This window comes from Natrix helvetica (genome assembly GCF_964273705.1).
Source record: "Natrix helvetica genome assembly, chromosome: 2".
NCBI classification, from domain to species: Eukaryota; Metazoa; Chordata; class Lepidosauria; order Squamata; family Natricidae; genus Natrix; species Natrix helvetica.
In genome coordinates, this window is record NC_138552.1 from 35,972,591 (window position 1) to 35,993,928 (window position 21,338).

General features: G+C 38.9%; 1 protein-coding gene across 1 annotated transcript in view; it reads left to right on the forward strand.

Annotated features, from left to right (window-relative positions):
- GCNT4 (glucosaminyl (N-acetyl) transferase 4) overlaps positions 1 to 13,276 on the forward strand; it is a 29,606-nt gene extending 16,330 nt beyond the window's left edge. The window contains exons 3-4 of the mRNA XM_081945117.1: positions 10,138 to 10,291; positions 10,491 to 13,276. Coding sequence (XP_081801243.1) covers positions 10,492 to 11,847 — 1,356 coding nt within the window. The 5' untranslated portion in view covers positions 10,138 to 10,291; position 10,491 and the 3' untranslated portion in view covers positions 11,848 to 13,276. The remainder of the gene's footprint in view (positions 1 to 10,137; positions 10,292 to 10,490) is intronic.
- Positions 13,277 to 21,338: the final 8,062 nt, after the last annotated feature.

A 21,338-nucleotide genomic window follows, 5' to 3' on the forward strand; every position in this document is an offset into this window, starting at 1 on the left:
GTGATATTTTACAATAATACTTAGTACTGATCATATTATAGTAGTGTATGGCACTTATTAGTAAACGTAACTATAGATAAGTGTATTATAGATGTAGATTTGTATAGTATAATCAATCTTTTAAGTTATTAAACAACATTATTGCCTTTATTTTAATTAATGTATGGACATACTTTATATGGTTGAAACACAGTAATAATATAATGTAAATTTTGAAATTGTATATGAGGTTGAGCGTACACACATTTCTATAGGGTATGTTTGGATGACAAATGAAGTCATAGGTAAAGATGTTCTATTAGAATCATATCTCTTCTTTCTGAAAAATGTAGATTTTTTTCTTTTTTAGTTTGGGATTTTAAAAAAAAATATTCTTCCTTTTTTGGAGGTTCTATTAATCTTTTCCCTCTAAATATATTCTTAAGTATGTGGATTATTTTACTGTATTTAGGCATTTTTTCATGCTTTTGTAATTTGTAAGCAAAATTAAAACTTTTTAAAAACAATTTACATTTCATAGCTTGGATATTCTACTGTATAATAAACAAAGGCATAAAAACTACTATTTTTGTCTTTGGAGAAGATGTTTTGGAATTTTTCCCAGGTTTTTTCCCCCCCTCCAAAATCACAGTTAAATCCAGTTCTGGTAGCACTTTTTCAAACTAGTACATTTTATTAAAAGTTTTCATGACCTGCAGCTCATAGAGCATTAATGCACTCATAGCTTAATAAATGAAATGTGTATATTAATAATTTTGGTTACTTTAGTCCCTCGAAACAGAACTTGGTTGTATCTCCTAGTAGTTTTGCATTTCTCAACAGTAGACTGCATGTTAAAGTATCTTTAATATATTAAAGTCTTCCATTCATGGAATAAAAACTTTATGAATCAGATCTTTAGATTTATGCAAACCACAGTGAAATAACAAGTGATGTTGCCAATAAATAGCATGATTTAACAAGCACAAATGATGATCAATTGCAGAATTGTACTCCGTTATATGTGTAAGATTTTAAGTTGAAAGAAACATGGTCCTTACAAGTAAGTTATTCATAGGCAATAAAATGTGGTCATGAGAGATTTATTTGCATGGATGTGGAATACATCAACACTGTAATTAATTTACTCTGGTCAGTATTTTCAAATTTAGGGGGCAAAATTTGAAAAATGTTTCTAGTACCAATTACTTGCTTATGGTTCAGATGAAGTGATTAAGATACTTTAAAGTTATTTATCACCTCTTGTCCAGAAAAAAATAAAGGTGCAGTTGCCTCTTACATTATGCAGCACATTACATACTTCTCTGAGAATATAAAGGAACAGATGGATTTTTTTAAAGCAAATTCGTAGCTTAAAATTATGCATGTCTTCTAAGAAACAAGGACTATGTTTACTGGTGGTACACAAGTAAGAAGTACACAATTGGAATTTAGTTTGGAATAGATAGGATTTAAAACATGCCAAACAGGGGCCACTTATAAGTAAAAAGTTTTTTTAGAGTCTGTTTAAACTCTACAAGCAATGACAGAAAGTAAGAATGGGCCAACCACTGAAAAGAATCTGTCCGTGGTGGCAAACACCATAAAATAAAACATTTGGATGATGATGTGGGGAATGGAAATGTATTTCACATATAGAATGCCACAAAAGTACTTCATTCGTTACACCACACATCTAATCTGATGGATCTGTGGTTGAAAGTTTAGTCAGTACATTAAATAGGAAGTTAGAGGACAGGACAAAATTGAAACTTCCAAATTTCAGTTAATAGAGCAAAAATTACAAATAACGGTAGTCCATAACTTATGACCACAATTGAGCCCAAAATTTGTGTTGCTTAGCAAAGCATTTGTTCAGTGACTTTTGGCACACTTTATGACTTTTCTTGCCATAGTTGTTAGTTGTTAAGTGAATCACTGCAATTGTTAAGTGAGTAACACAGTTGTTAAGTGAATCTGGATTCCCTATTGACTTTGCTTGTCAGAAGATTTCAAAAGCTGATCACATGACCCCAGGACACTGCAAACATCTTAAATATGAACCAGTTGCCAAGCGTCTGAATCATATGACCATGGGGAAGCGTGAAAAACAGTCATGTCACTTTTTTCAGTGATGTCGTAACTTTGAAGAGTCGCTAAATGAACTGTTATAAGTCAAGGACTACCTGTAGTATCTACATCATATGGGTTGCTTTTCATTTCCAGAAGTTACTTCTGTGGAGAAAACTCTGTAATATTTTAAGCTTTTTTTATGCTGCCTGAAGATTGAGGTCTTTGTTGATAGCATAATTAGAACAGTGTCAAAACAGGGCAAAATTTACCAAAGGAGCTTGCACTTACGAAATATGAGTGATATGATAGCAGTTGGTAACATGACTCACTGGTTGCTATAATGATCCTTTCTACCATTTATTCATATAAGAAAACTTTCTAAAGGCAGGGAAAAATGGAGAAGGTAAATGCCTTCATACTTTTTTTTTCACCAATAAGCCCTTAGGAATTAAGGAATTATTCTTGAAGAAAAGAATGGCAACAAAAGGAGAAATTTCATTTAAATTCGCTTTAAATGCAGATATTTACCAAATAAATATTCTCCGGTTTTCTTATGACCCAGGTGGTCAAGGCAAGCCTTTACAGAGTCCTTTATTTCCCTCAAGAAGTGTGAATGCCCCCCGCAATGACCAGTAAGATTTCACTCCACGCTACCCTGAAGGCACCCACCCTCAGTCCCCAAACAAGAGCCATTATATTACCAGGAAAGTCCACAAGGCAAAGTCCAGGCATAAAGACAAATGGCAATCTACAGGGCAAAGATAAGGCACAAGGTACAAGGCAGTTCTGAAGGTAACGCAAAGCAAAGGGCAAAAACAGTCAACAAGACTGCGGCAAGAAAAACATCAGTCCTCAAAGCAAAGGCGAAAAGCAGACCTGGAAGCCAGGAAAAAAGGCACAAGTCAAAAGCGGGGGAGTGTAATCCAAAACAAACAATTGTCCTTGGCAAAGACTAACTCCCCACGGCTTATCGTTAAATCATTCACTCCAGGTGTTCTGGTGTGAGGAGAGGTGGGGCAATCTTCTCCCATGTAGCCTCACAGCCCTTTCCTTAGCTTGCCTATGCTCTGCTCTCCTTGCCGTTGGATTGAATGGAGGAGGCAGCTTTTCCTCATCAGAGATCTGTCAGAGCCAATATCATGCTGGAGTTCAGTCAGCAGCTGATACTCCCCTGTGTCTGTGAAGGCAGGCAGCTCCCTGTCTGGTTGACCAACTCGCCCAATTCCTGACGGGCCTGGGACAGCATCATCCTCAGCCCCTGGCCTCTCTAAAGTATAAGTATAATCTTTATTGTCATTGTATTTAAATACAACGAAATTCGTTTTAACCTCACTGGTGCAAAATTATAACAGAAACGAAAAAAGAAAAAAAAACCTAGCGTGTGCATGGAGTGATTGTGGTTGTATTTAAAAGTCTGACAGCCCAAGGATAGAAACTATCTTTACACCTATTTATTCGGCTGGCTATACTTTGATGTCTTCTGCCTGATGGTAGAAGTGCAAAGTGACACTGACCAGGGTGTCAATCATCTCTGACTATCTTCCTTACTCTGCTAAAGCAGTGAGATCTGGCGATGTCATCCAGTGGTGTCAGAGGGCAACCAATGTGCCGAATTGATCACTTATTTATTTATTTTCAAAATTTATAGACCGCCCCCTCTCCCCGAAGGGACTCGGGGCGGTATACAGGCATCACATTAAAAACAGATACAAAAAATAAATACCCTTACATACCCTTAAAAGCGAATTAAACCTAAATTCAGCTGTACAGAATAATAAAAGTTAAAATCAGCTAAAAAGCGTACCCCTAAAAATTCAAAATGCAGACTTGAGGGACTAAAATTTGGGATTAGGCCAGGCCGGCTAAATTGAACAGGTGGGTTTTAAGTTTCTTACGGAAGGAGCGGAGATCGGTGGTAGTTCTAATGTCCGGGGGGAGGTCATTCCAGAGGGTCGGGCCCATCACAGAGAAGGCCCTACTCCTGGGCGTCGCCCGCTGGCATTGCCGAAGGGATGTATGGGGCAGGATACGATCCCGCAAATAGCTAGGTCCTGTGCCATGGAGCGCTTTAAAGATGATAACCAACACCTTGAAACGCACCCGGAAAGCCACAGGCAGCCAGTGCAGCCCGCGCAGCAGAGGTGTTACGTGGGAGTATCTAGTGACTCCCACAATTGTCCGCGCAGCCGCATTCTGAACCAGCTGCAGCCTTCGGGTGCATCTCAAGGGGAGCCCCATGTAGAGAGCATTACAGTAGTCCAGTCGGGACGTCACAAGCGCATGGGTGACTGTGCAGAGGGCGTTCCGGTCCAATAGGGGACGCAATTGGCGCACCAGGCGAACCTGGTGAAACGCCCCCCTTGCCACGGCTGTCACATGGTCATCCATTGACAGCCGGGCATCCAGGAGGACGCCCAAATTGTGTGCCCGATCCACGGGGGCCAGCTGTTCGCCCCCAATGGCCAGTGATGGACGCAACTGGTTGAACCATCACTCTCTGTAGTGCCTTCCTCTCCGCAGCTGTTAAACCAGCATAGCATATTGTAATATAATATGTGAGGACACTTTCTATGGTGGGCTGATAGAAAGAGGTCATCAGCCGTTGTTCCACCTGATTTTTTCGCAGGACTCTAAGGAAATGAAGTCTCTGTTGGGCCTTTCCAATCACCAGAGACGTGTTGTTTTTCCAGGTGAGATCTTGACTAATAAGCACTCCCAAGAATTTAAAAGAGGAAACCCTCTCCACACAGCCCCCCTCGATATACAGTGGGGCAGGTTTCTCTCTGTGCTTCCGGAAATCTAGTGCCTTTGTCTTACTAGTATTTAGATATAAGTTGTTTCTTCAGCACCATGCGGATACCTTCTGGACTTCTTCCCTATATGATGATTCGTCCCCTCCAGTTATGAGACCCAGCACCGTTGTGTTGTCTGTAAACTTTATTATGATGTTGGATGGATCAGAGGAGATGCAGTCATATATATACAGCGAGTACAGGAAGGGGCTGAGCACACAGCCCTGAGAGGAGCCTGTGCTGAGATTCAGCGTGGAAGATGTAAAGGACCCAACCCTTACTGTTTGTGGACGATCCTTCAGGAAGTCTTTGATCCATTCACAAGTGAGGGGAGGGAAATTCAGGCCAGTCAACTTTTCAATGAGAATTCCTGGTAAGATGGTGTTAAAGGCCCAGCTATAGTCTATAAAAAGCATTCTGATATAATTCCCAGATTTCTCAAGGTGGCTCAGTGCAATATGTAGAGCAGTGGTGATGGCGTTCCATGTCAACCTGTTGCTTCTATAAGCAAACTGGTGTTGATCAAAATTTGGTGGAACACAGGACCTGAGGTGTTCTAGGACCAGTCTCTCAAAGCACTTCATCACTATAGACGTCAGTGCAATGGGTCTATAGACATTCAAGCTTTTTATGGCTGCTTTCTTTGGAACTGGGATAATTGTGGCTGCTTTCAAGCATGATGGGACTCTAGCCTGTTGCAGGGAGAGGTTACAAATCCTTGTCAGGACCCCTGTTAATTGGTCAGCACAGGTTTTTACCACTTTCCCAAGCCAGGTCTCTGTGATGATCATCACACAACAGTCACGAACGAGCTTATTCGCTGCCATCCACAGCTCTAGTACATCAGTTTTGTGGACAAAGGATCTAGAGTTGGTTAGAAAAATGCTTGGTAATGTTCCGTGACCGAACTAGCAAACCAGCTCTGCATCCCCGCTTCTGCTTCTGCTCTCTTCGCTGCCTCTTAGGCCCAACAACGATCCATGGAGAGCCTGGCAGTCTTACTATGTCACTCGGTATATTATGAGACTCCTGGAAGTCGCTGGTAATATCTAGTCGACTAGAAGATCCAATCTTTAATAACTCCCTGTGGGTATAGACTAGTTTTTGCCTAACTATATTGTGACACCAGGAGCTCAAAGCCGCAGCATCTAAGCGTGCCGTCATCTTGGAGGAAAAAACATGACAAGGGAGATATGCCATCCCTATCGGATGGTCCCAGTTCCAATTAATGGTCACCACAATATAAAAAAGATGTGGAGACTCTAGAAAGAGTGCAGAGAAGAGCAACAAAGATGATTAGGGGGCTGGAGGCTAAAATATATAAAGAACAATTGCTGGAATTGGGTATGTCTAGTTTACTGAAAAGAAGAACCAGGGGAGACATGATAGCAATCTTCCAATATCTTAGGAGCTGCCACAAAGAAGAGGGAGTCAAATTATTCTCCAAAGCACCCGAGGGCAGGAGAAGAACCAATGGATGGAAACTGATCAAGGGGAGAAGCAACCTAGAACTAAGGAGAAATTTACCTCCTCCGAGTCCGTGTTTGTGTATCTGTATGTATGTTCTGTATGTACGCCTATGTGTTTTATATATTTTCTGTGTTTTATATGCCCCATTGTACGCCGCCCCGAGTCCTACTTGGAAAGGGAGCGGCTAATAAATTCAAACTTATTATTATTATTATTATTGAGAGTTAGAACAATTAATCAGCGGAACAACTTATCTCCAGAAGTTGTGAATGCTTCAACACTGAAAGTTTTTAAGAAGTGATTGGGTAACCATTTGTCTGAAACAGTGTAGGGTTTCCTGCCTAAGCAGGAGGTTGGACTAGAAGACCTCCAAGGTCCCTTCCAACTCTGTTATTCTATTCTAGTTCCTTCTCCTCCGCCGCCAAACCTGGCTCTGATGGGACCATGACAAGTTTCTTAGCTTTAAATAAGTTGACAGAATTGAGCTACTGCAAATATAATTTTTTGAGGGTCCATGATGGTTTGCTACGGCATCTAAAAAATCTGATCACCTATTAAAAAACAGTGTCTCAATGAAACTTCTGCTCTGTTAGAAGGCAGACGCAAAGGGACCCCTTCTGAGGAATGCATCTTCAGCAGGGCTGTCAATCTCATGGCTCTCAGGCTGGATGCATCACACGCTGGCAATGCCCACGCCCAGTTTAGTGAAGGGGGTGGGGGAGAAGTCCCAATGGAAGTTGTAGCTCAGGAACGGTGTCACCTATCAGCTATGTCTCATCATCTTTGAATTCTGTCCTGATGTCTCTACCTACTTCTAAGGTTAAAATGCTGTATCTCACAGTTAAATCCAGACTTTTTGTGCTTTTAACAAAAAAAGCACAAATTTTGCTTTGTTTTTCTTACAAACATATGATGGTATCATTCAACATTTATTACAGAATCAGTCAAACATTAACTTGGTTTACATTTTTTTTCATTCATCAGTATATCTGAGTCAAAGTGCTCAGCGTGTTGCAGATTTTGAATAAAAACCGAACAATACTTTCTTTCTGAACATTGCTGAACAAGCCATTATACTGCCAATTCCCATGTATGTCTATCCTCTGCTGACAGTGTGTTTTAGAACGGTCTATTTAAACAAATTAGAGAGGGTCTGATCTGTTGTTTGTGTGTCCTTACTGATAACATTTGCCCAGGCACTTAATATATTAGAGGGGGAATATTGGATCGAATTCTGACTTTGTGCAGATGGTGAATTTTCCCCCTTTTTTTAATAAAGTTGTTTCTAAACACAATATAATTGGGACATAGATTTGCCATAGATCTTTTCAATGGCAATACCTAACATTTTTCAGGTTGAAATCTACACTTGTCCTTTGAGTGATATGCCTGACATGAGAAATTGGGGAAAATTAATTTAACCATGTTTAATATGGTTATTTCCCCACAACAATAGCACTTAGACTTATATACCACTTTACAGTGCTTGTACAGCCCTCTCTACGCAGTTTACAGAGTCAGCCTATTGCCCCCAACAATTTGGGTCCTTATCTTACCCTCCTCCAAAGGATGGAAAGCTGAGTCAACCTTGAGCCTGGTGAGATTTGAACTGCCAAAATGCAGGCAGTCAGCAGAAGTAGCCTGCGGTACTGCACTCTAACCACTGCGCCACCGTGCCTTTAAGAAGCTTTCTTTTCTGAAAACTAAAAATCACAATTGTTGTACAGGGTCTGTGGTTACATACGAAAGTTTTCTTGGGGCCACAAGTAGATAATATATCTTTTATATAAATGTTATAGCCTATATGTATAGCGATGGATTTTCAGAAAATGAAGAGAATGCATTAGCACAATTTTAGATTAATTAATACTTAGCCATTATTCTACAGGCATCTTTTGCATTAGGCCATTTTATTCTTCTTAAGCCTTTTTTGTAAGAAACAAGGCACCTTGTTAAAATAAAATAGGGAAAATATTAGAAAAATATTATAGTATCTATAGAGCCCCTATTTCAGGGGTGTCCAAACTTGGCAACTTTAAGACTTGTGGACTTCAATTTCCAGAATTCCCCAGCCAGCTCTGCTGGCTGGGGAATTCTGGGAGTTGAAGTCCACAAGTCTTAAAGTTGCCAAGTTTGGACACCCCTGCCCTATTTGAAGGAGATTTAAGAAATATGGAATATAAATACATACATAAGTACTGTACATACATACATACATACATACATACATACATACATACATACATACATACATACATACATACTAGAATATAGGTAGTCCTTGATTTACAACCATTTGTTTAGTGACCATCCAAAATTACAATTGTACAGAAAAAAACTGGCTTTTGACCATTTTATACACTTTCTGACTATTGCAGCATCCCCATTGTCACAAGATCAAAGTGCTTGGCAACTGATTCATATTTATGACGGTTGCAATGTCCTGGGTGGGTCATATGATCTCCTTTTGCAACCTTCTGAGAAGCAAATTCAATGGGGAAACAAATTCCCCCACCAACAGCAGTTGCAATCTTCTCTGATGTTGAGTGGATACAATAAGAATTAACACCGCGGTGTGTATTTCTTTCTTCTAGTCAGGAAATGGCCGTTTTTATCAAAGTTTCATTCACAGCAGCTCTGTGGGCAGTCTCCAAATGTGACATATAAATAAAAATAAATAGTTTCCCATGCATTTTCAAAATCCTTTACATCATTACCTAGATGTGTCTCAAAGTGATAGATTTAGCTCACATCCAGGTACTGTGTTTATGTCATACCCTGGTTTGCATTTTTTTTTCAAAGCAATAAACAAAGATAAATGTTTATTGTTACTGGCAGATCACAAATAAAGGAAAAGATAATTTAACCACCCTTTCCCAATCTAATGCCTTTGAGACATTTTAGACTGCAATTTACTATCTCTAGCAACATGGCCAGTAGCTAGGAATAATGAGAGTTGTGTCTCATTACAAACACTGTTTATTCCGCAGGATCCAATCTGGGTCAGTCACTGGGAGATTAGATCCTGCAACATTATCCTGGGATGCGTCTATCCACCTTCATTTGTGATTATTTATTCTCTTGCTTTCTTCCTCTTGAGCCATGGTGGCACACTAGTTAGAATGTAGTATTGCAGGCAAACTCTGCCCATAGCCAGGAGTTTGATCCTGACTGCCTCAAAGTTGACTCCACCTTCCAAGATAAAACGAGGACAGAGATTTGGGGGTAATATGTTGATATTTGTAAACCACTCAGAGAGTTCTGTAAAGCACTATGGAACAGTATTTGTCTAAATGCTATTGCTATTCCTTGTCTTGCAATAAGAGTCACTGAGAGGTTTGAGGAGGTTCCACCATTGGTGGACAGGACAGAATGAAAAGCTGGGAATGTTGTGTCTATTTTGAACATTTAAGACATCTTAGCAGCAATCAACAAGATCCTAGTATTCATCATAAAGTGAATAGCACACTCTACTTGATTTATTTTCTATCCTGCCTTTACACTCAAGCTGGTGAGTGTATCCAGCACACCTTCCTCCGCCCCTTTCCCCAACAACAACCTTGTGAGGTAGGTTGGACTGAGAGAAAGTGACTGGCCCAAGATCACCCAGCTGGCTTCCATAGCTAAGGCAGGATGTCTCCTACTTTCCAATCTGGTGCCTTAACCACTAGACCAAACTGCATCTCTTGGCTGTCCATCTAACATTATTTTCTGTAATATTTGGAGGAGGGAGGTTTCCCTCCAAAATTGATTTTATGAAACTTTGTATTCTGTAATACAAGCAAACTGAATCTCCCCCCCCCCCCCCCTGCCACTCTCGTAGGATCAAATGAGGCATCGTCTGATAAGAAGAGAGGTCACTTCTGCTGAATGGGATGGAGAAGAGGCATTTCTGATCAGCAATTCTTAGGGAAAGTATGGCAAGAAAGCAAGTGAAAGAAGTTGGCCAAGGAGATCACCTATAACCCATTCCTGAGGTAAGACAATTTTGAATCAAGAAAACAAACCATTACGAGGTGTTCATACATTTTACAGGATCTTGCTGGCAATCGTAGGAGAGAAATACAAGGAAATGCATTTATGTTATCATTGAAATAGTTTACCTTGCTAAATCTTGTATCATTTATAAACATATAGAATGGTCTTTAATTTGCCTTTGACTCTTTCTTTTCACAGAATGAAGAAATGCAAATGCTCCCATATTTTTCCAATACGATGGCGTATTTTAATACTGTTTTTAATGGTGGTTCTGCTCTGGCTGTTCAAAGATGATTGGATTTTATTCTTTCACCAAGATACGTACTTTGTAGAACCGTTTTTAAGCACCTCATCATTTGTGAAAAACAGGTACAGCCATGTAAACCAATATGACCAACCTACAATTAATTGTTCCTCCATCTATGATCAAGATCCCACAGAGATTGGAAAGTCTTTAGAGATAAAGAGAAAAAAGATTATTGATTTAGAAGATGAAGATGTTATAGCAATGACCAGTAACTGCCAGGAATACCGAACAATCAGAGAATATCACCTAAAGGCTGTTTCTCCAGAAGAGGAAGAATTCCCTTTGGCTTATTCTCTAGTTGTTCACAAAGACGCCATAATGGTCGAGAGGCTCATTCATACAATTTATAGTAGTCAGAATGTCTACTGTATCCATTATGATCAAAAGTCATCTGGCACTTTCAAACAGGCTTTGGAGAATCTGGCCAAATGTTTCTCTAATATATTCATTGCATCCAAATTGGAAGTGGTTGAGTATGCCTATATTTCAAGACTGCAGGCAGACTTGAATTGTTTTTCTGATTTATTGAAATCTGCAGTTCCATGGAAGTATGTAATTAATTTGTGTGGCCAAGATTTTCCCCTGAGATCAAACTTTGAGCTGGTAGATGAACTTAAGAGACTTAATGGAGGTAACATGTTGGAGACTATCAGACCAAGCAGTAGTAAAACACAAAGGTTTACCTATCACTATGAACTTCAAAAAAAGTTTTATCACTATATGAAGATGCCTGCGAAAACTAGTATTTTAAAGAGTCCACCTCCACACAATCTAAAAATTTTTGTAGGCAGTGCATACTTTATTTTATGTCGAGCTTTTGTACAATATATTCTTGGCAATTCCCATGTTCAAGATTTTTTGGAATGGTCAAAGGACACTTATTCACCGGATGAACATTTCTGGGCAACTCTTGTTCGTATGCCTGGAGTACCTGGACAGGTTTCAAGAGAAGCTGAAGATATCACAGATCTTCAGATCAAAACCCGTTTGGTAAAATGGTACTACCATGAGAACGTGCTCTACCCTCCCTGCACTGGTACACATGTTCGCAGCGTGTGCATCTATGGAACTGCAGAACTCAGATGGCTCCTTAACTACGGGCATTGGTTTGCCAACAAATTTGACTCAAAAGTGGATCCTATTTTAACAAAATGTTTGGCAGAAAAGATTGCCGAACAGCAAAAGCAATGGGTTCGCTTAGCTTCCGAAAAACGTGTGATGCACAAAACACTTATGGGTCCCTCCTAACAGTATAGAATAGTTATGAGTAGATTATGTGGTATTTTTAAAGTGCGGAATTGCTCACTCGCAGTTATGATGGTAATAGAAAAGTACTTTTATGACTCATTCTCATATTTATGACCTTGGCAGGTCTGTAAAGAAAAAAAAAAGCCAAAGTAAGATCACGAGCCCAAGTGCAGTTTCACTAGAGATTCCTTCACTTAAGAACCAAGTTTCCAGTTCCAATTATGGTTAGCAAACAAGCACTATCTGTACATCTTCAGTAATAAAGATTAAAGAGAATGAGCTTATTTGTATTTGTTTAAGCCAATGGGTCTCAAGCCTTTTAACTTCTCCCATTTACTTCATATGTTTTCCCTTTAACCAGCATAGATTGTTCTTGTATGCAGCTTGGATGCTAGCCCAAAACTAAAAGAAGAAGAAAAGGAAGAACAATGTTGCTCTGATTGTTTTAAAGCCAAGTGCAGGGAAACATTAAGACAAAGCCAATCTTGGGCCAGTCACTCCCTCTCAATCCAACCCATCTCACACGATTATTGGGGAGAAAATAGAAGGAAAGAACATTAGGTATGTTCGCCACCTTGGCAGGATAAAAATCTAATAGATACATAATAATAAACAGATTAGAACAAAAGGCAGATTGCAAAGTGCAGGTCAGGCAATAGAAGGGCATGTGCTTCTGTGCAAACCCGATGCTCAGGTTCTCCTGAATGGGCATGAAGGGCAGCACCCTGTGACCAAACGTTGTGGCTGCAGCATCTTCACTTACCCAATAGGTCCTTGGCAGATGCCAGGTGCAGACTGCATTAAGACCAAGGTTATGAATTCAGCCTTGTAGATCATTAGTAGGTCGAGAATTGTGTTGGGAGAAGATGGAAAACACTACCTGAAATTGGAATAGCTGAAGACAAATTTAGGTTGTCTTCCCAGTGAACTGGGAATAAGACAAGGGTTGTGTCATGAGGCCATGTCTTCTACAAATGAACCATAGGTTAACTTTATGCCAAAGTGAGCTGGAAGAAAGGATGCGATCCCAAAAATGCTATGAAATATTCAATGCTTTGAAAAAGTGTTCTGATCGCTGGTGTTCAATGCTCCCTCAGGTTTTGGCGCATGTGGAGTTTTTATCTGCACAAACTGTAGCCCCTTATTAATTTTTCACTCTTATCTCCATCCCCAGAACTGTCTACACTTTTCAAACTACTAGTTTACATCATGTGAAATGTTTGATCAGATTCTTTTGCTTACTGTCTTATTTGCAAAAACTGAGTTTGAAGTTTGAGATAAACATGGATTAAATCTATGCAAAACGAATGAAAGCTCTACTAAAATTGTATATGCAATTATGAGATGTATATTGTATGTTAAATCAACCTTTGTATATATATATATAAGTATGTATGTATACTGGGTAATTATAATGTAATTATTTGAATTAAACACAATATAATAAAATAAATGAAAATAAAATTATTTTATCATAATAATATAGTTGAAAAATTCTCTGGAGCAATGAAAATTGTAGATGCCACTTTTTCTACACAAATTTCTTCTTTGCCAAAATGTAAGAAAGAAAGATACTGAAGTCAGCAATGTTGGTTAAATGTAGTTCTCTCATCTTGCTGGTGCCACCATTGTTGCTAGTCAGCAATAAGTATTACAAATAAAATGGTGAGTATACAAAATGCAGCATTACAATTCTGTTGGGCAGTTCATGGTATAGCAAATTTTGATAAGACATGATTAACACTTCCTCACTCAATCACTTTAAAAAAAAATTCTATCAGAATTAAAGCTTTAAAAAAAAGATTGGTAAACCTGAACAAAGATCAGTGCACTCCACTCCAGTTTTCATTTCTTCTTTGAAGAATGTACACTTTCATATCCATTTTAATTATTTACTTTCCACCCGATTCACAAATTATCATTTTAATAGAAAAAATAGTTTCCCCTTGTTATATTTGTATAATTATTTAAACTAGATGTGCAAGATCTTTTTATAATGGAAAGAGGAAGCATAGGCATGATAGAACATTAAGATCTTATTGTAAAACAAATAGGTACAATTTTTATTCCATCTTTTTTTAACACTTCTGTAATCAACTAAAGATCATGGCCATTGACATGACAATGTTGGAAATTGTAGATGGTCCAAAAGAGAGTTACTCAAGGAAGCTGAGTGAAATAAATAGTATTAATGCATATTCCTGTTTCTGAGAGGATATTGATATTACGTAATAAAGCATATATATATTTGTGTTGTATTTGTGCTGATAAATAAATAAAATCCAACACAAATGTAACAAAGGCAACATTAAAAATATGGTTTTCTGCCTGGATGGTCTCCTGGAGTGAGCCGAAAGACAGAAAAGGGAAGCATATTTGGGCATACCAGGGGTTGTGACACAATACATACATACATACATACATCATACATACATACATACATACATACATGAAACATGCTGTTCCCCTTTGGGGTAAGTATCATTAAAAATAGAGAGAAAGCAATATACAAAGTGCAAAAAGAATTTAAGAAACATTGATCACAAAAAGGCATGAGATGAAAGAAAAGTAAATCTAATTTCTAGTTTATATCAACACACTTCATTATACTTTCTGTGCCCGAAATCATCCATGTTTCTACCATGTCCATATAACGATTCATACATTGCTTTCTTTTCTCTAAACTTCTCACCATTCCTTCGGAAAATCTAATAAATTCCCTCTAGCCACTGCTTCCCTTTTTCTCTCAATCTATTCACTTTTACTTCCTGTAGTTGGAAATTTGATCTTTGTTCTGTATGACTCTGTATGAACAAACTACCTCAAATTACCTCTTTCATATTCTCTTTTGTATTCATATTACATTAACTCATTGCATCCATTATTGAGCCTCTCTTCCTTTTATTTTAGCCCACACAATTCTAAAGCAACCATTCTCACTGTATTCAACTTACTTTTTATGTGTAAGTATACATGCTCCTTATACATCCAACTTAGTCTAATTAATAGAGGGCATCGTGGTGCAACATCTTAAAGACACTGGTGTTGGGCAGAGATGATTGGCAGTCTGAGTCTACAGCCCCGCATGGGGGAGTGAGCTCCAGTCATGTGCCACTAGCTCCTCTCCATGTAGCAGTTTGAAAGCATGTACAAATGCAAATAGATAAATAGATAGCACTAGCAGCATTCAATGAAAAAGCAGGAGTCAGTACCAGTCCTGCCCAGATGCGAGGTGAGGTGGAAAAAAGCCTGCATCACCCAACTCCCACCAACGCTAACCAGCATTTGCAAAGCTAGTTTGGCTCCCATGTTATACTGTGGATAGCGCACATGCAGGAACAAAATGAACTAGCAACCTTAAACTGCCAAAACTACTCTGGTACAAAGCAGGGTAGACTTCCCTGGCTATGTTCACCGTATGCTAACCAATTAAACAAATAAAATATAAAATAAAATGAAAGTTTAATTAATATTTGGCTTTCAAAATAGGCTCAAATCTAGAATCTTCCTATTGTTTTTACACTACCTCATTTTTTTCAATTTGAAACAGTGATGATTCAACATTCTTTGTACTTTAAAGTAGCCTGCCTTAACCTTGTATTTAGTATGTGGCCTGGACAGCAACCCCCAGAATGCCTAGCTTCTAAAAATTCTGCAAACTGCATCCTCAACCCATTTATAGGATGCCAAATAGATAATAGCTGATATAAATAACAGAAAATAGTTGTCCCTAACTATCCTTGGTTATGAGAAAGTCAAATTGTAGTTTTCACTGAATGTATAAATTGTCTGAAATTGCATTGCTGGCAGCTTGGTGGACAGGTGTCCAAAATATTTTTTTGTTTGAAAACTTTGGAATCAACTGCTGAGCTTGTTTGTGATCTTGTCTTACACTTGGTCTCCTTTTTTAATGTTGAATTCAAATAGCAAATTCTGTGTTTGGTTACTTCAGGCTTTTGTTAGCCAGGTTTTAAACTCTTGGGACTGATATATATGCCATTTCCATGCTATCCCAAAAATATAAGAATTTTGATATTTTGCTGTGGCAATATTTTTTTTAAAAGTATTTATTATTTATTAACAACATCAATACGTACTTATTTATTATTGTTTATTAGAATTCTTTGCCAGCCATGCTGCCTGTAAAGATACTTCAGCATCACAAGAGCTAGAATTCATCTTATTCTAAATAGAAGTGTGATTGATACCTTTTGATAGTTTTCTGTAGCGTTTTAAAACGAGTGTTGAGTATCTCTATTTCCCTTAAACAAGCCTGGTCCTTATTAAAATATAAGAATATCACTTTTGAACCAAGGCTGATCTACATGTCTTTAAATATGGAAAGTTCTAAATTCTAAAGTCAGCAGGGAGTTGAAATAGCTTCTTCAGGAAGAAAGCTATGGTGTGTTTGTGTGTGTGTAAGAGAGACATTTAATTTAAGGAACAAGACATCTAGAGAACCATAACAGTAACTTGTATGGTGTAAAGAAAAAGGCTTTGCAATTTTAGCCTTCTAAATACGTTGGAATAAAACTTAGATTTTCCACTGAGTGGGAAAATTGAAATGACTGGAAATGATGAGGAATATAATATTATTAAGTCTGGAGAGTGTCAATAGAGAAGGAGTCATCAACCTGTGGGCCACAGACCAATACTGGTCCACGGTCTGCTTGGAACCAGGCTGCACAAATAACAGACGAGTGTGCGAAGCTTCATTTGCTCATGTACAGAGCTTGTTACACACATGAAACCATTCTCTCCTCTTGCTTCTGCTGCAATCACCACTGCCACCATTGTTGTTGCTGGTCTGTGGAGCCAGAAAGGTTGGGGACCACTGCAATAGAAGAAGCCTGACATGGAATGAAGATGCTTTTCTTATATTAATACTAGAGCTCCAGTGAACCTGCATAGTAGAAGGTTCAGTAGAAACAAAACAAAGATATATATATTTTTACTAGAAGTTACGCAGAAGCTACTCCAACTCCAGATGGGTTAAGACTGCCTCTTATCTGGTTCACTGGAAGTCCATATATGTTGTATTGCCCAGCTCAGCAGAAGAATGGCAGGTTGGGAAAAGCTAATCTTGCATAAAGGGTGTGTGTCTGATGAATTGTACATATGACCAGCCTTCTTATGGTGGTTGAAGATTCTGAAAATTGCAATCCCCAGATATCTGGGTAATGAATGTAAGATTCATTTCAGTAATTAAATAAATTAATCACTAGAGAAATTCTAGGGATTACTTAGATTGGTTCTCTTTTAAATCAAGTGATTAAAAGTTTATGAGCTTTTGCAATCTTTGCTTTTATTTGACACACAGAGTTTGAAGGTGGCCATGTTGATTAGACAGCCAAAGGGATAGAATCAAGATCATGTGAAGTGTTAATACCACTTTATAATGCCTTGGTAAGGCCACACTTGGAATACTGCATTCAGGTTTGGTCACCACGATGTAGAAAAGATGTGGAGACTCTAGAAAGAGTGCAGAGAAGAGCAACAAAGATGATTAGGGGACTGGAGGCTAAAACATATGAAGAACGGTTGCAGGAACTGGGTATGTCTAGTTTAATAGAAAGAAGGACTAGGGGACATATGATAGCAGTGTTCCAATATCTCAGGGGTTGCCACAAAGAAGAGGGAGTCAAACCATTTTCCAAGGCACCTGAGGGTAGAACAAGAAGCAATGGGTGGAAACTAATCAAGGAGAGAAGCTACTTAGAACTGAGGAGAAACTTCCTGACAGTTAAAACAATTGATCAGTGGAACAGCTTGCCTCCAGAAGTTGTGAATGCCCCAACACTGGAAGTCTTTAAGAAGATGTTGGATAGCCATTTGTCTGAAATGGTATAGGGTTTCCTGCCTAGGCAGGGGGTTGGACTAGAAGGTCCCTTCCAACTCTGCTATTGTATTATTATATTGTATTATTGTATATCACGTCTCCAAGGAGCTAGCTAGTAATATAATCTGTGTAAACATTGTTTGTTTTTTGGCATCAGAAATCTGGATTAACTTTAGTTGAGAGGAGGAAGGAAAACACAGTCTGTTCCAAAGGTGTGTAGGCATTCTGAGCAATTAGCTAATCCTAACAAAAGGCATTTTGGTGGTTAACTCTGCTGAGACTTGCAAAGTTTGCATCTCTATTTACCCAATTAATGGAGCCTGAAATTACATTGAAAACAGCTTGAGTTTAGGAGAGAGCTTAAAGAAATAGTTTTTAAATATCCTGCTGTAGATGCCTTTTAAAAATCCTGCTTTAAATAGTTTCATTAAAAGTATCTTCTTTCTTTTTAGTTAATATCCTTTGAGACTCACTGCCGTTTGAACAACACGAGAAAATAAAAGGAAGCATTTGCTGGTGTATTGAAGCAGTGACATTTTAAATTCTGGGCTAAGCCATATACCACAGGATGCAAATTATTGTGGATTCACACAACAGACAAAAGATGTGGCTGGTCTACCTGTGGTTATTCTTGGAAGAGATATTTTCCGCATGTACCAGAAAAGGGGGAACGGTGCAGTCCTATTATTGTTTGCCTCTCATCAACTTTTAATATTAATTACGTAGCTTATGTAATTAATTGTGAGTAATGGAAACTTTACTGCATGGCTGACCACAACAAACAGCACTGAGAGAAAAACCCTCTCATATCCAGTGCTATTCAATATCTATACAAAACAACAGGAATACATTTTAGAAAATTTGAAGTACAAGTAATTTATATGTTATAGACCAGGGGTGTCAAACTCGATTTCACTGAGGGCTGCATCAGGGATGTGTTTGGCCTTGACATCACTCGTGTCAGGGCACCTTATGTTGGGGCGCCTGTGGTGGCCTGAGCGCTCTGCCAGCAAAAATGGGCTCCCAAGCTCCATTTTCGGCTGCAATGGCCTCCTGCAACCCTCTGCCAGCAAAACAGAGCTCGGGAGGGCTTCCCGCAGCCATTGTGAGCTCCGTTTTCACTGGCAGAGGCACTGCGGGCCAGTCCTCCACTGTTTCCGGGCAGCCCTACGGGCCAGATCTAAACACCCCACGGGCTGGATCCGTTCCCCGGGCCTTGAGTTTGACACCCCTGTTATAGACATATAGCTTTATTTTTCACATTACATCTAAATCAGGAGAGTATCCATGCAGGTCTTTGGATGGTGTCTGGATTTAATGGTGAACTGGAAAAAGGCCCCTAAACTAAGTTTGAATTCTTGTTAAGAGTGGTCGTTTATGAGCAACTGAGTCCTAATCCCGGAAACAGTCAATTTGTGCTGGATGATGTTGCTCTCACTGTTTCATTTTGTTTTTTAAATTCTATGAGTCTAATTTAGAGAAAAAATATACATACTTCTAATCATATTAACAACATAATAAACCATCAAAAATCAGTTATGCTGAGAAAACACTAAAAATTATATTGCAAACAGAACATTGCTAACAAAAAGATACTTTTCCTCAACACTTCATCAAAGATGTGTATAATAATTATTTCAACCAGCTCCCATGCTGAAAGTCTGAAATTCTTTGGTATTTTTATATATGGTAATTGAAATAGAGATCTTCCAAATATTTGCATCTCTAATGGAGTGATAGATCCAGAATCTTGTTAACAATCTTATCTGTTGATTTCAGCTCTAAATACAACAATATTAGAGTAAGTCCAAACTATAAGAGTTAATGATCTAATTCCTAAATTGCAATAAGACAATTACAAAATAAAAACAAAAAACCCTCATTATATATTCCCCGAAATATATTTTCTCTGAAATATACATACAACATCTTTGTATATAATAACCATCTGAAATCATTAAGAAATTCACTTTACATTATTTAAAATAGGACAGGATGTTCAACCCAAGTATTATGTCTTAAAGATTACTTGTTAGATAGCTAGTAGTCCTGTTTAAGATCTCATTTCCAGTGGAGAGAAACAAATCACTGGAACACCAATTGGGCTGTTATTCTTCTTATCTGACATATTGAGTTTCTCAAATCTGCTTAGTGTTGGATTCCAATTGGATAGATCCAGTTGAAGTGCTTGTTTCAGTGAAACTCCAAAGCAGGTTTCAACACAGAAGCCCCATTAGTTGCACCTGTGAACCTGTGGTGGATCATCTGGACAGGAATAGGGCATCCAACTGAGTGCTCTTTGATCTCTCAGTAGGTTGTGATTCCATTGGTCATGATAAACTTGTGGACATTTTCTGTCATTGATCTTGGATGTGATTCTACTTCCTCATTTGAAACTGGTATACAATCTGGGGGTAATCTTGGACTCACAGCTTCTGCATGAAGAGCAAGTGGCAGCTCTGGAAGGGTGGCACTGGCACATCTGTTGTTCCCTTTCCTTGACCACGAGGCTCTTGAGACTCACGTCTTTGACATTTCATGGATCACTGTAAGACAATCTAAAGAGTCTAGACCTGTGATGGTGAACCTATGGCAGACCTCAGCTCCGGCGCACATGCACGTGCTGGCCAGGTGATTGTCGGCCATCTGGAGGGCCGGGGGAGGCCTTTTTTGCCCTCCCCAGGCTTCAGGAAAGTCTCTGAAGCCTAGAGAGGGTGAAAAACACCCCAACCGGAAGTTTGGGAACAAACTTCCGGTTGGCCTGTTGGGCTGTTTTCGCCCTCCCTAGGCTTCAGGAAAGCCTCCGGAGCCTGGGGAAGGCGGAAATCCCCCCCCCACATGAAGGTTGCTCACACATGTGCAGGTGGGTGGGCACACACGCGCACACACACGCACACACACAATAGCACCCGCGCACACAGTTTAGGCACACCTTTTGAAAAAGGTTAGCCATCACTTGAAGACCATTGAAGAGCTGCTGTTGAGAATGCAGTGATATAGGCAGTGATGGGTGTTCTTCCTGCCTATGTGATCCCATTGTTACCAGAGCTGTACTTGCTGCCATTTACTTTCAGATGCAATTCAAAGTGCTAGTTATAATTTATAAAGGAACTTCCTGGTATAGACCTGGTTATTTGAGGAACTGCATGTCTCCAGTTGCTTCTGTCAGTCTGGTGAGAGTAGTCATGCTTCAGGTAGTATCATCAATAGGCCAAGGAAATGGGTGTAGTGGTTCCAGTGACTGCCTCTAGAATAATATCACCCTAGAGATCTTGATTGCTTACCCTGATAACATTCAGGCAGCTCTTAAAGGTCTGGCTAGTTTTCCCAGTTTTTGTATAGGGTAAAAACTAAGCCCTTGTTAAACAGGTTTTTTTGTTTATATCTTTGTCATCTGACCACTCACTCCTTTTCTGATTTTTTTTTTTTTTGCATTCTTTTTAAATTTTAAGTTGCCCCAATTCATTAGAAATTGGGCAGTCTCTAAATGGTTTCTTTGTCTACAAACAAAATACAATTAATTTCCTCATCTTTTAAGTTCCTGTAAATTGCTAGATTACTGTAGAGGCTACAATTAACCCCTTCAAAAACCCAAGCTTCTGTAGGACAGCAGCAGCCGTGGCATCTAGATCAATTGGTCCAAACAGCAAAT